Source organism: Pristis pectinata, chromosome 10 (genome assembly GCF_009764475.1).
Source record: "Pristis pectinata isolate sPriPec2 chromosome 10, sPriPec2.1.pri, whole genome shotgun sequence".
In the NCBI taxonomy this organism is placed as follows: domain Eukaryota; kingdom Metazoa; phylum Chordata; class Chondrichthyes; order Rhinopristiformes; family Pristidae; genus Pristis; species Pristis pectinata.
The window spans coordinates 70,760,770-70,776,915 of NC_067414.1; the positions used below are offsets into that span (position 1 = coordinate 70,760,770).

Below are 16,146 nucleotides of genomic sequence, written 5' to 3' on the forward strand. Positions count from 1 at the left end.
GCACAGATAACACATCCAATTTTATTTTCAGGATGGACTCAATGCTCTGGTTCAGGATTTGGACTTCCCTGCTCTCAGGAAGAACAAAAACATTGAAAACTTCCTAAATAGATGTAAGTTGATTTTTTTTGTGTGTATCTTAGAGATTAAACTCGTCTCCTTTTGTTAATGCTGTAAATCCATTGTTTTTATAAGAAGCTTAATGAATTGTGGGGTTTTTTAAAAAAAAACATTAACATTCTGCTGAAAATACAGAAGAAAGAGCATCAGTTTAATTATTGTATTTTTACGCATGAGGTGGACACTGTAAGTAATTCAAATGGAAGGGACTTTTGTTTTTGTAGCTCTGGGAACCAGGAAATTACTCAGTAGTGAGAAACATGTATTTGATTTTTTAAAAAAAAGATTCTAGTAGCAGTAGGGTATTCTTTAATTAGGTCTACATATGGACTGGGTATTGACTGCAACTAGATATCCTAAATAGAATATTGTCCTCTTGGTATTAGATTCGAGGATATCACAGGATGGGTGGTAAGCTACCAAGAAAAGCAGGAGGAGTTGATAGACGCAAACTTGTACTGAAATGTGTGTAACAGTCGTCATACAGCATGGAAACAGACATTTCGGCCCAGCTCGTCCACGCTGACTGCGTTGCCAGAGAGTTGTGAACCCATCTGCCCATGCTTGGCCCATAGCACTCTAAACCTCTCCTATCCATGTACTTATCCAGATGGCTTTTAAATGTTGCTAATGTGCTTGCCTCAGGCACTATTTCTGGCAGCTCATTCCAAACGTACACCAACCTTTGCTTGAAGAAGCTGCCTGATGTCCCTTCTAAATCTCTCACCTCTGATCTTAAATGTATGCCCTCCTGTTTTTAGCATGCCCTCCCTGGGGAAAAAGACCATGTAATGCAGTGATATAGATAAGTATCTTTGAGGCTCTGTGAAGGAAATTTTACAGGTTTGATTATAGACTGACAAGCATTACTTTAGGGGTAATTGCAAAGTGCTGCTTGTGTCACTGCTGCACTTCATTTGATCTGATAAATGGTTGTGTTATTGTTCTGCACCAAATGATTTAACATGTTCTAAAATACAGTTGTCAAGATTTTGTACTTGGCAAGATTATCTGCATATAAAAAGCAAATTTTAATTGTTTTCTTCCTCAACACCCTCTTTCCCTGCCAACCAACCAGATGACAAAGTAATGGGTAAGGTTCGAGAAATGCAAATGAAAGCAGAGGACTACGAGGTTGTAAAAGTGATAGGACGTGGTGCATTTGGTGAAGTTCAGCTGGTAAGTAGTCTGTAGTTGTTTAGAACAAAAGTAAACACATTACTTCAGTACAAATATCAAGGCAATAGTCCTAAATTCTAATGTTTTATGCAGTCCTGTTGGATTTATGATAATGTACCAAATTTATAAACATTTCAAAACTGAACTAAAAATGTTTTTATTGCATTTTTTAGTACTCTTAAACTTATTGTCGTGTATTTTCTTAAAATAGTTTAGAAACTGCTCTGATTTCATATTACTTTATTGATTGACTGCAGTATTTAGTAATGAGTTGTGGTTGGACTCCCTTCAACTTTTATCTTTTAATATTCGTGTTATTATTTTATATGTCCTTTCCATACGGAAAATATAGCAAATGGCTTATTAACATATTCCATCACGCCAGAGATGGTGCAAGTTAGGAAGTGTGCTGCAGAGTTTTGAATAAACTGTTGACTGGGGGATAGAAGAATGCAGCTTGGCTGAGAGTGTGTTGGATAATCCAGTTTGGGAAACAGCCTTGGGTGAAGATTTCAACAGCGGATAAATTGAGGCAGTGGCTGATCTAGGTGATAATATAGGTGTGCACCGCAAAGTTCATTTCTGAGCCAAATTAGACTGCAACTTTGTTTTTTTTATGTGACCTTGGACAATAATTTTGGTGGCCAAGGGATGGTGAATGTGGCAGAGATCAGTGTTTGTGGCAGTGATTAAAGGTGATGGCTTTGTTATTTAGTTGACATCTTTTTCTCATCTCCAACTGGATTTCAGACAAGTTGAAAAAGAATATAGAGAAGTCAGGAGATGGTGATCGAGTAGAGCTGGTCGTCATCAATGTACCTGTGTTAATTGGCTCCATTGCAAATGATGTTGCTCGAGATGACAGGTAGATGGGAAATTGATGGAGACAATGATGGATCCTTGATGTAAATAATAGTGCAAGAATAAAAAGAGAAGTCCTCATGGACGAATCACTCTTACTAACCAGTTGGATATGATTGAAACAAAGTGAATGCAGTCTCACTCAGATTGCTGAATGTCAGAATACTCACTTACAACCATACTGTAAGGAGGAGCTGATATGTTGAAATTTGAATCCAAAAAACCTTGAATTTGTTTCTTTATAGGTCCGACATAAAGCGTCTCAAAAGGTATATGCAATGAAGCTTTTAAGTAAATTTGAAATGATCAAGAGATCTGATTCAGCATTTTTCTGGGAGGAACGAGATATCATGGCCTTTGCGAACAGTGCCTGGGTTGTTCAGGTAAGGATGTATGGGTTTTCATTTTGATAGATAAAATTGTTAGCTTAAGTACCAGTAATATTTGAGTGACCATTCAGTTAATCTTAGTAAAAAAGAAACCAAAAGTTAATATCCAACATAACTGAGATTTTTGTGGTACATTGCTGATGCTAAAACAGCAGAGGAGTGCATCAACACTCAAGATTTTGTTCTCAGTTATTTGGATACAACAGATCTCAATGAGTGTCTTAACTGATGTGAAATGGAAGCAAACTCATTGTAAGATGTAAAGTAGCGATCATTTTTTTGTCCTTCTGTCCAATAATCTCTTGCCTTGTCAAGGGATATGCTTTCTGTCACCTAAATTGTGTATTCTGGAATTTCATTCCTAAATTTCTTGACGTAAGTATGTTGGTCAATTAAAACTTGCCAAGTGGGAACAGGTGTGGCAACATTATTGCTTTTTAAACAAGCTGCTTCTTTCAGCAGAATGTGCCTTGCATGTATTCACAAAATAGAGGTAAACGAGCTCATCAATAAATTTCATTACATCGGGAGTGAAGAAGTATACTGAACTCTCACTCCATTTAATTCAGTGTCTTTCCACCTTTCATTGGTTAAAGAAGTAGTATTCAAAAGGGTTAAACAACTTTGTTTTTGCCACTGTGTTTCCAACACATGAATAAACTAATGACTGTTGTTTAGTTGCATTTATTATTTGATAATACAATTTAGCCACCTCTAAATTTTCAATTAGCCAGATGTGGATTGTAGCTGAGTTACTGGATAGTGGTGTTTTAGCACAGAGTTGATAGGTGATGTAAACACCTATGCTAAACCATTTTCATTTCTAGAGTGCCTTTTCTTGGTAGCTTCATGTTTTTACTTTCATTTGTAATTTCTAAGAATAATTCAAACAATAACCAAGTACAGGGCTGCCAGCTTAGCAGTAAGTGAGGTACTGATTAACACATGTTGTACTTTGTATATAAGGCAACTTTTTATTTTCTTGACTGGCTGTAGTTTGCTTGAGTCTTATTTTTGAGTCACCTGAATGATCTGTGGGATATGAACTAAACAAAGATCAAAATAGACAGTAGAGCCTCTCTTATTTTTCAAACAGTGCAGTCCTCGCCATAGAATGTAATTTATATGGGTTGATTGATTTAATTTAGTTTTTTTTGTCTTTTACAAACAATTAAATGCATCAAATTGCTATCATAATAGTAAACTGACTGTTTGGAATTTCAAGGCAAGCTTGTTCTTCAGTAAGCTTCATTCCATCAGGAGTAATGAAGTATACCAGGTAATTTTACTATAATTAGTAATGGAGGGCTATTTCTTTGACTGGAGGTCTGTGACCAGTGGTGTTCTGCAAAAATCAGTCCTGGGACCTCAGTTATATATGATATGGATGAAAGTGTAGATCTAATTAGTAAGTTAGCAGATAACATGAAAATTTATGGTGTTGTGGATAGTGAGGAAGGTTGTCAAATGATATAGGATATGGATCAGCTGGAAATTTGGGCAGAGAAACGGCAGATGGGCAATAATCCAGATAAGTGTGAGGTGTTGCATTTTGGGAGGTCAAATACAATAGGAATGTATACAGTAAATGGCATGTCCCTTGGGAGCATTAATGCACAGAGATCTTGGTGCGAGTCCATAGCTCCCTGAAAGTGGTAGTAAAAAAGGCATACAGCATGCTTACATTCATTGGTCAGGGCACTGAGTATAAAAGTTGGGAAATCATATTTGAGGATGTGGAGTATTGTGTGCGGTTTTGGTTGCTGCATTACAGGAAGGATGTGAAGGGTTTGGGGAGGGTGCACAAGGTCTGGATTAAAGAGTATTAGCTGTAAGTAGAGTTGGACATTGTTTGCTCTGAATGCCTGAGGCTGAAGGACAATCTGTATAACATTGAGAGAGACGGTAGATAGATGAAATCTTTTTCCCAAGGTGGCAGTGTCAAATATGAGAGGGTATAGGTTTAAGGTGGAGTGGGGGGAGGGGGTGTGTGGGGTGAGTTGACAGTGACAGGGATGGAAAAATATATGAATTGCAAATTTCAATTGCACAATGTAGATTGATGATGGTAGTAGTGGACTGAATGTATGTGTGAATACAGCTTAATGAAATTGTGATAGACGTTTGCTGTAAGGTAAACAAAAATATCTTGCATGGTAGGCTGGCCCAGAAGGTTAAGGCACAGAGGACCTAGGGCATTTTAGCAAACTGGATCCCAGATAGGATGGTGGTAGGAGGCAGAAGGTAATGGTGGATGGGTGTTTTTCTGACTGGGTCTGCAACAAGTGTTGTACTGTAGGGATCAGTGCTGGGACCTTTGTTGTTTGCAATATATATAAATGACTTAGTTGGGAATGTTGGTGGTCTGATTAGTAAGTTTGCAGATGACGCAAACTGGTGGAGTTGTAGATAGTGAACGTTTCTCTTAAGGATACAGTGGGATGCAGAACAGCTGAAAACTTGGGCAGAGTGGTGGCAGATGGAATTTAATCCAGATAAGTGTAAGGTAATGCAGTTTGGGAAGTCAGATTCTGGTTGGACGTGCAGAGTAAATGGCAGGGACCTTAAGAATGTTGATGTATAGAGGGACCTTGGGGTGCAAGTCCATAGATCGCTTAATGTGGCAACCATTGGTGGATAGAGGAGTAAAGAAGGCATTTGGCCAAGGATGAGAGTTGCAGCAGTATGTTGCAGCTGTACAAAACATTGGTTTAGTTGCAGTTGAAGTATTATGTACATTTCTGGCTACCACAATACAGAAAGGATGTGGTAGCAGTAGAGAGAGTGGAGGAGTGATTTCTTCAGAAATAAACTGTACAAAAGTATACATTAGAAAATTCCTTAAATAGTGATGATTTGTATGAAGTTGCATTTAGAAATAATGAATTTACAAAGAAGAATATTTATCAGAAAATTCCTTCCTCATCCATTAATTTTGGCAAAAGTATTGTGAAAAGGAACAAAATAGAATATATTGGTTAATGGATGAGTATTACATTTTTTGCCAAAAGAGGATTGGAAATTTTCTGTTTGAGATGCAATTCACCTTGTTTTATCGAGGTATTTTTTTTACAAAATGAGTTAACATAGTAAAGGGTGTTAAGTTTAACCAGTAAGGGGTGACTACCACTAGATTTTTTTTCCTATGCATTTGTTGGAAAATTGTGACATGAACTTTCCATAATAAAAAGCTACTTTATTCCCTGTTACTACCCTTCCCCCCCCCCCCCCTCATAATTAAGGGAATCTAATGGACCTTGCAAAATTGAGTCGTCTTTCCTGAATATGATTCTCTTCCCTTTTTCATATTGCCTTTTTCTCTCCTTTCTTAACCTTTCTTAATGTTCCAGAGAAATTAACAGACCTATGGATATGATTGTAGCTCACATAAGTCTGTCCTATTTTTGGAGTGAATGGCACTGTCCTGGTTTTTTGCCCACAGAACTGTCTCCTCCTGTACTAAAGCATAGAGCTACTTTTCCCTTATGGGGAAAATGGAATGCTTCCTGCCTCAAACAGTAACATTTCATCTAACCCCTCCTTCAATACTCGATGTTATTTCAAACTGAGTGCCCAACTTCATTGAATGCTCAGCCAGAGCATTCAGTCTGCCATGGCTTCACTGATATTGTCTATTTTTCCAACATTAGACTCTTGGGTAGCATAGTCAATTCAACCATGGGTAGTTTAGCAACTGAGCCAAATCTGTGCTCTGCGACACAGTCTAGCATTTGATCTTGTAGCATTCCTGGTTGATTGCAGCTTAACACCTTTTGGATTGAACAAATTTATTTTGTTTTAATATTAATCAATTCCATACTGTGTATCACTGGTGCTAGGAGTTTAATTTTACTGTTTCCAAATACAAGTTTTGGGTATATTAGGTACAACTACAAAATGGTAACCAGTTTACAGGTGGGTAATATATAGGTGTTTATGGTAACCTATCTTAGACCATGTGCTAAAAAATACTTGTTTTGTTTAATGGCACTATTCAACACAATACATGCAAATAATTTACAATTATTAAAAATACAAGAATTCTAACTGGTGCCTATTTTTTGTTTGCAGTTATTTTATGCCTTTCAAGATGACAGGTATCTCTACATGGTAATGGAATATATGCCTGGTGGTGACCTTGTAAATCTCATGAGCAATTATGATGTGCCTGAAAAATGGGCCAAGTTCTACACTGCTGAAGTAGTGCTTGCCTTGGATGGCATTCATTCAATGGGTTTTATACACAGAGATGTTAAGCCTGATAATATGCTTTTAGACAAATTGGGACATTTAAAGTTGGCAGACTTCGGCACTTGCATGAAAATGGATTCGGTAAGTTTAACAGGCAAAAGATATTAAATGTTTAACAATTTTTGGAAACACTTTTTTTAACTTGTGCACTAAAATTATTATCATTGTGCATTGAAGATTTTTGTGGTATTGAAGTCTTAATTTGGCTGATTTATGATATACATGTAATTTAGTTGTATAAACTGCCTATATTTTAATGATTGTAGAAAAACAGCATTTTTCCTACAATCATTAAAATTGTTAATGATTGTTTTTGCTTTCTAAAGATTAAAACAGTTTCATCTTTTCATGACTTCAGAATGTAACTGAATATTTCAAGTGCTAATTTGCAACTTTTCATGAAATGGCAGTTGTTCCCTGACTTTAGGTTTCTGTCATGTGCATTGGCACTTATATTTCCATTCTTGACCTTCAAAGTTGGTACAGTAACCAAAATTTCCACACAGCAGCAATCACTATTTCTTCACAATCAGCTTGTTTTGTAGTGCTTTCAAAATTTTTGCTTAATTTTGAGGTGTGTTGTATTATCATAGAATTTCAGTATCAAAACAATAATTCTATTGGATGTTGTTTAATTCTGCTTGGCAACTTTATTAGTTTTGTGCAGATATTGCTAACTGGGTTTCAATTTGGAATTCAATGATGCATGCTTTTATTCCAGTCTTTGAACATAAAAACAAATAAATAACTTGAGTTTTTTTCTGGCTATTGCAATTTTTCTCATTGCAAGTCATCCAGTACAGTAATTTTTGCTTGAGCAATAATAATTACCAAAAAATGTAGATTAATCTGATAAATTTGTTCACAAATTATTCATAGTGTGATAAATTGACACAACTTTTATCAAACTTAGTGCAGATTTATACATTTTATCTCAATTGCTGTAAATTAGCTTCCATTTGTTTCAGACTACACCTGGCATTAAAATGAATTGTGTTCATTAAAGTGCAGATCTTTTGAAAAATGCAAAATGTTTTGGTTCCATGGACTATATTGTAATGGTAAAAGTACAGTTAAAACATAGTTCAGTTTGTGATATTATAACTTCAGTGTTTAGATTATTTTATTTTATAAAGAATGTTCTCTTTCATTATTCTGTCTTCTTAATACACAGACTGGAATGGTTCGATGTGATACAGCAGTTGGAACGCCTGATTACATTTCTCCTGAAGTACTAAAATCACAGGGTGGCGATGGTTATTATGGACGGGAATGTGATTGGTGGTCTGTAGGAGTTTTCCTGTATGAAATGTTAGTTGGTAAGTTTAGAAACATACTAAATATGTTAAACCTATAAAGTAAATAAAAGGAGGTGATGGTTAAGAATGTTTTTTCATGACATTTAATTTTTCATGGTTGGTATGTATTCTTTTGTGGTAGTTAAATCCCATCTTTTCTGTTGAAAGACAAATTTTGGACTATAGTAGTGTCATTTTTTGAAGAGCAGGCAGGAAAGTGGTGTTGAGGTTAAGATTATTTTAAACATGATCTTAAGTGGCAAAGCAGGCTTGACGTGCCATATTGCCCAGACTACTGTTTCTTAAGTTCTTATAAGCTAATTAGAACTTAGTTGCAGCTACAAACATGATACATTGCTAATCATTTTTTAAATTATTCAATAATGGGATATGGGTGTCTATGACAAGGACAATGTTAGTCGCCATCTCTAAGTGCCCTTTAGAAGATAGTGGACAGATGTCATGTTGATTAATCTCTGGGTTTGACCTACTGCAATTTGGGTTCTCCACCATTCATGACATGGTAGGACTGTAGAGCTTTTGATCTGATTCATGGTTGTGAGATTGGATAGTTTTGTCTTTAACTAGCTGCTTTTGTTGTTCACCATCAATATAGTGCTGTCCTGCAGCTTCACCATTTTTGGCACTTCGTTTTTAGTTGCTGTTCCTGGTGTGCTTTTCTGAACAAATCATTAAACCAGAGTTGGGCCCCTAATTTAGTGGTACTAAGAGTGAGAGATATGGTAGGTTATAAAGGTTAAAGATCAGTGTTATAATACAATGCTATTACTTCTGATCACAGATCACCAATTTTGAGATGCTGTATCCATTCTTAGTCCATTTCTAATCTATCCCAGGGCTTTCCAGTTTCCTCACAAATCACTCAGGTTTACAGTTAATAAATAAAAACAGAAAATGCTGGAAATATTCAGCAGCTCAGGCCCCACCTGTAGAGAGAGAAAAACAGAGTCACTGTTGTACGTGGATGATCTTTCCTCAGAACTACACAAGGTTAGAAATAAAGTGTGTTTTAAGTTGTAGAGAGAGAAGTTAATAATACCTAACTTCCCACTCTCATTACTTAAACAATCAATAATCTTTGTCGTTTAAGCCCCAGTCACTTTTGCTTGGGATTTAAGTCCACATTTATTACTTCAGATTGCATGCAATCAGTGCTTTCACTTTCCATTCGATGAAATAAAAGTCATGTCTGCTGGAATTTAATTCAAGTATAAGATGCCTCAAATATACAAAATATACCAGATCATTTCACTCCTTGCATCTATTGGTATTGGTTTGTTATTGTCACTTGTACCGAGGTACAGTGAAAAGCTTGTCTTACAAACCGATCGTACAGGTCAATTCATTACACAGTGCAGTTACATTGAGTTAGTACAGAGTGCATTGATGTAGTACAGGTAAAAACAATAACAGTACAGAGTAAAGTGTCACAGCTACAGAGGAAGTTCAGTGCAGTAAGGTGCAAGGTCACAACAAGGTAGATCGTGAGGTCATAGTCCATCTCATCGAACAAGGGAACCGTTCAATAGTCTTATCACAGTGGGGTAGAAGCTGTCCTTAAGTCTGGTGGTACGTGCCCTCAGGCTCCTGTATCTTCTACCCGATGGAAGAGGAGAGAAGAGAGAATGTCCTGGGTGGGTGGGGTCTTTGATTATGCTGGCTGCTACACCAAGACAACGAGAGGTAAAGACAGAGTCCAAGGAGGGGAGGTTGGTGTCCGTGAGGCGCTGGGCTGTGTCCACGACTCTCTGCAGCTTCTTGTGGTCTTCGGCAGAGCAGTTGCCGTACCGAGCTGTGATACATCCAGGTAGGATGCTTTCTATGGTGCATCGGTAAAAATTAGTGAGAGTCAAAGGGGACAAATCAAATTTCTTTAGCCTCCTGAGGAAGTAGAAGCACTGGTGAGCTTTCTTGGCCGTGGCATCTGAGTGATTTCATTTAGATCATGGTTGATCTGTAAAGTAAGTCCATGTGCTTTTCTTTATTCTATATCCCTTAATATCTGTGGTTACAGGAAATAGAATTAACAATTGTGTTGGCATCTATTATCATTTACAAAAGAACTTCTACCATTCTTTGCATTTGGAAGAGTTTTCCATAACTTCATACCTGAACGGTCTGGCTATAGTATTCAGGCGATGCCCCGGTCTTTCATCTTTATTGTATGTTAATTTTTGAGATTACAGAGAATACAGGTTTAGTTGATAATTTGTATGGACTCCAATTATCATCTTAGTAAATGGTCAAGCCCTCCAAGGTTAATAACTTTATACTGTGTGGTGCTTGGAACAGCAACTGAACTGTAGCTGTAGCATTATTTCTAACCCCTGTGCTGCAGACCTCTAAGTGCTAGCATTCTGTAATTTTGTGTATTTTCTGAACAATGAATGCCATTTTACTTTGAAGCCTCTGGGCCTCTAATGATTCTAGTTCTTCAGCTTCTAAAAATTGCATTGGGCATTAAAAGATGGAGCAAAGGTTCCTACATTGGAATCCACTTTGCACAGTTTGCCACAGTCTTGCCTGTCATTGAGTCTTTCCAACCTTGGATTGTGACTAGCCTTCCCATTACTGGAATTATTTATAAATGCCACTTATAACTGCAGTCCCAAAATATCCATCCAATCTGAGTGCCTGCCCATTGTTCCCATTATCTGTCTTCCACCATTTTGCATCCAGGTCAATAATTTCACTTGAATTTCATGAGCCGCAATTTTGCCTGGTACTTATGAAGGAATTTTATTCTGTAACTCTGGAAATCATACAGGTAATGTCCAAAGATATTCTGCTCTCCATAACTTTAGTCACCCCTTCGGAAAAAATTGATTTGGTATCATCAGACTTGATCCATGCTAGATCTTCTAATCAGTTGAAAATTTTAAGTCTGTTAACTCATTCTTTCCTTTATTATTAGCTGCTTCCTGATGGCATATTTTTGGCCACCAGATTGATAATTCAGTTTTTATTTTCTTTCTCCTTTAGTGTGGAAAATGGACCATCTCACTTGTCTATTTAAGATGGGAATGATTAGAACTGGATTATCAGAGTTAGAACGATTGCTGCATTCTCACCCATCTCCATTTAACCACAGGAATAAAAATACACAAATCCTATGGACTTGTGGCTCTTCAGTGACAATATTTTGACACTTATTCTGCTTACACAGACAAGTCTTTGTCCTTGATTTATTTCCTTGTAATGTCCTGCATGCTTTGCTTTTCTTCTGTTTGAAATAGGAATGCAAATTTTGTCTATTGAAACTGTATTTACAGTATCAGAATTGGCCTTAGTTTGGTGTTTTCCATAATTTTCTCATTTGTAAGAAAATATGTTATGGCACTTGAAAAGTAAGAGTTGAATCATAATATATTGTTCTCCAAGACCTTTACAGAGACTAAAAACACACTTTGTTCGGAGAATGTTTCTTAAGGTTTCTAGTCTCCTTTGCACAGTTCTTTCCCCTTCACCTCTGGAGGCCTACTGCTTCTGATTTGGAGGAAGGGATAACTATTACAATTTAAAAAGTTAATTCTGGAATTATTCTTTCCTGTCACTTTTTCTCTTCAACAATTGGGTTTCACAAAATATAATTTTAACCAAAACTAATATACTATAATGGATGGGAGGTCTGTTTTTGAACACTTCTTTGTAATCTTAGACAGGACGTTTGAATAGCTCATTTGGTGACTTTTGTATCTTCACTCAAGTCTCCATTCAGTAACTTAATTTACTCAACTTCGTAATTCCAGCTTCTGTATTTTATAACTGCTGTGATGATTAGTGTGGCTGGAAAAAAAAAGTAAACTGTGAAATGTACTTTTTATGTTGTGCACTTCTATGATGAGGTATTCAACATATTGGTATGGTGTTTGAATTTTTTGCAAGAGCATATCATCTTATATCAATTCCTCTTATACTCTCTATCAGGTGATACACCATTTTATGCAGATTCCCTTGTTGGTACATACAGTAAAATTATGGATCACAAAAATTCGCTCAACTTTCCAGATGATGTTGAAATCTCAAAGCACGCCAAAGACCTCATCTGTGCCTTCTTGACAGACAGGTATTTTTCCCAAAATTTTAATGACATGTATTAAATATTAGCAAATATACAAGTTGAATCCTTGGTTAAGGGGTCATTTACTTCACAAGTACAACTTAAATCTAAGGCATCTCCTAATCACCATTCATTTTTAGCTTAAAACTAATTTAAAGCACGAACATCCGTAGTTGTAACTTTTGACCACCCTTCATTGTCCTAGGAAATACATATTTAAGAATTTTTATCCCTACTAATTGACAACTATCTCAAGTCAAATTTGTTCAACTTGATGTGGATGCAGTTAGTCAATTTGAGAAAAGTTGTAATAGTGCAGGATAAGCAACATCAGTGGTGAAGTTTTTTTGTATTAAGGACTGGATTGACATTGTGAATCCTTTTTGAGAGCCATTAATGAAACATTATTAACAACAACTGAACCAGAAACTAATTTTTGATTATGTACAGGAAGACACAAATAGTTTGTTGACGTAGTCTCTGTAAAGACTTGCACCAAACAACAGACCACTAACGGTTTCTTTATTTAAAATGCAGGAAATTGAGTCTGGTGCCCAAAAATGTTTGATGTCATAATTTGTTTGAAATTTTTTTGGCCCTTTTAGTTCTTGAGACTTGATAATGGTCTATGCTTTCAATCCAACCAGCAGTACCTTATTAAAGTATAAAACACCAGTCCGAATATAGTAAGGGGAGGTGAATAAGAATGGGCGAAGACAAAGGATGAAAGTAGAATAACAATTAACATAAAGTAGGAACCAAAAAGAAATATTTAAGGATGTAAATAGTGAGCAGATATTAAGAGGTGAGGTGGGAACAATTATAAATCAAGAAGGGAGCCAAAGGGCATAATTGGAAACCTTAAGTACTCTGTATTGGTCAATCTCAGGAGAAGGGGAGCCAGTACAGAAAGTGAATGTGATGACATTTGATAATGGGGTAGGGTGGGGATGGAATGTATTAAAAGAACTGGCCATGCTTAAAATGAGTTAGGATATATCCTATTTTACTGAGGGAAGTGGAGATGATATTTGCATAAAGACACAGCATAATCTTCCGATCCTCAGTAGATATGGGGGAGGTGTCATAGGAATGGAAAATAGCGCATATGACACTCTTGTTTAAAAATATATAAAGTTATTCCTGGCAATACATGCCACTAGGTTTAACCACAGTGGCAGGAAGGCTTTTAAAAGCAATAGTCAGGGAAGAATTTAATTAACACTTGGAGAAGTTTGAATTAACAAAGGGGAGCTAACACAAACTTATCAAAAAATTTAATTTGCCTTCAAGTTAGCAACAAAGTCTGATAATGGAAATGCAATTGCTGTCTATATACATTTTCAGAAGGCATCTGACAAAATCTCACATGGAAGGCAGAATTAAGGGGTATTGAAATAGTGGGTCACTGCCAGCATGGTTAAGAAATTAGCTCAAGGACAAAAGCAGAGAGTGGTGGTAAACCTCTTTCCAGAGTGGTGGTAGAACAATGGTATTTGCTAGGGGTAGTATTGGGACCGCTGCTTTTTAGATATTGCTACCTTGGATATGGGTGTGCAAGGTAACATTTCAATAAGTACAGACAAAACAGGATGTGAAAAACAGTGAAGAAAACACTACATTCAAAGGGAATAGATACTGGTGAGATGGTCAGACCAGTGATAGATGAAATTTAATACAGAGTAATGTGAAGGGAGATGTAATGGCAGCAGAATGAAGAGAGATAATATAGGCTAAATGGCACAGTAGTAAATTGTCCATGTGAATAGTGGGGACTTGTGTTTGTTTGTCTGTCTTTGAAAGTGGAAGGGTATGTTGAGACTGGTTAATAAAGTGCCAGGGGCAAACTCTTGTATGTAGACAGTGGTTATGATCTGCAGTAAGAGTGGTGAACATAGTCAATATTAGCTTTTGAAAGAATTGCATAGGCACTTTATGGAAAATACTTTACTGGGCTATTAGATATGAGTAGAGGCTTGATTGGATTGCAGTACAAAAGCTGGCATGGACACTATGGGCTGAATGACTGCCTCCTGTGCTATAAAGGTTCTGTGTTTAGGAAAAGATTCAGAATTGAGCTAACTATTAACTTGAGCAGATTCCCTTTCTTCTGTTTGAGAAGAGAGTTGGAACATTGCAGGGCTAAATTCAAGAAAATTACACCACTTCTTTCTGCTTGGAATAATTATTATTTCTGTCTCTATGAAAGCCTGGGATTTGCTGCTTAGTTAAATATGATATTTCCCCATATCTTTAGAATTATCCTGATTCATTACTGTGCTCTTAAAACACTTGATGGGAAGGAATGAGAGAAATCAGCTTGCAGGGCAAGGCCACGTGGCCACTTGAGACTGTGCCAAGGTAGAGAATTCCAAAGAATCATGACCGTCTTGAGAGAAGAAATTCCTCCAATTCTCTGTTTTAAATGGATGATCCTTTATTCTGGAGCTATGCCATCTAGTTCGAGATAACCCCATTCGGGGAAATGTCCACCCAGCATCCACCCTCTTGATCCAGTTCAGAATCTTGTGTTTCAATAAGAACACCTCTCATGAGTGTAGGCCCACCAATTCAACTGTTCTTCATACATCAGCCTCTCCATCCCAGGGATCAACCAGGCAAACTCTTTTCTGCACTACCTCCAGTGCAAGCACATCCTTAAGTAAGCAGACCAAAATTGTGCACATTACTCCCCAGTATGTTCTACTTTTAAGCTTCATATCCTTTGCAGTGAAGGGCAATATTCCATTAGCCTTCCTAATTACTTGTGTACCTGCAAGCTAACATTGTATTTTGTGAGCTGGGACTTTCAGGTCCCTTTGCACAACAAAGTTTTGTAATCTCACTCCATTTAAATAGGTTGATTTTTTTTTTCATTCCAACTTTTGAGGGGATAACCTAACATTTTCCTACTGTGTAGTTCATCAGCCAAATTCTATCCACTCAATTAACTTGTCTGTATCCCTTTGCAGTCTCTTTGTGTCTTCACAACTTAATAACCCACCCGTCTTTCTACCAAATAAGCAAAATTGGCTGCAGCACTTTATTCCTTCATCCAAGTCATTAAGATAGAGTGTAAATAGATGAGGCTTTAGCACTGATCCCCATGGCACCCCACCAGTTACTGACTGCCAGTCTGAAAATGAACCACTTATCTATTCTGTTTTGTGCTAGCCAGCCAGTCCCCAACCATGATAATATATTACCCCCAACCCTGTGTGCTCTTTGTGCAGTAACCCTTTATGTGGCAACTTATTGAATGTTGTTTAAAAATCCAAAAGATCTGTCTACTGGCTCCTTTTTATTCCAAGTTGTTTGTTATTTCTTGAAAGACCTCCAGCAAATTTGTCAAACACCTTTTTGTGATATTCTAAATCACCTCTTTAATAATGGACTTCTTGGCCATTAGTCGCATGAATCTGCTTGGTATTTTTTTCTATTGATAGAGATCGTTAATAAGTTTCCGTTTGTTCCGCCCCCACCTCCTGTTGTACTATCTTTTACTGTGAGGATCAATCCAAAATAATAATTTAGGATCTCTGCAGTTTCTCTATCTCATTATTAATTCCATCGTATCATCTTCAAAGTGAACAAATTTACTTTAGTCTCCTTTTTATATACCTGTAGAAGCTGTCTCAAGGGGCCATGTGGCCTTGCCTTGCAAGCGGATTTCTCTCTCATTCCTTCCCATCAAGTTGTGTATAGAACACTTCCAGTTTCATCTGAAAAGATGTGATTTGACCGGTAACATCGGATCCATTGTTCCTCTCCCTGATGCTGAACACTCAGATCAGAAAGGAGAAGGTCAGTATGGAAACCAAGATCACTAAACCCCTTGGCATCCTCCAGGATGTATCTATCACAAGCCGTTCTTTCTTTACCAATAAAAATATTAATCTCCAGCAATTGCACAGCAAACACTCCAGGTGAGCCTTATAGTTGAGTCCATGATATAGGAAGTTGACCA

At 37.0% G+C, this 16,146-nt stretch overlaps 1 protein-coding gene across 1 annotated transcript in view; it reads left to right on the top strand.

Moving 5' to 3' along the window:
- The window catches only part of rock2a (rho-associated, coiled-coil containing protein kinase 2a), a 131,990-nt gene that overhangs the window by 52,116 nt on the left and 63,728 nt on the right, over positions 1-16,146 (top strand). The window contains exons 2-7 of the mRNA XM_052024497.1: positions 32-113; positions 1,199-1,299; positions 2,406-2,543; positions 6,621-6,881; positions 7,975-8,119; positions 12,047-12,185. Coding sequence (XP_051880457.1) covers positions 32-113; positions 1,199-1,299; positions 2,406-2,543; positions 6,621-6,881; positions 7,975-8,119; positions 12,047-12,185 — 866 coding nt within the window. The remainder of the gene's footprint in view (positions 1-31; positions 114-1,198; positions 1,300-2,405; positions 2,544-6,620; positions 6,882-7,974; positions 8,120-12,046; positions 12,186-16,146) is intronic.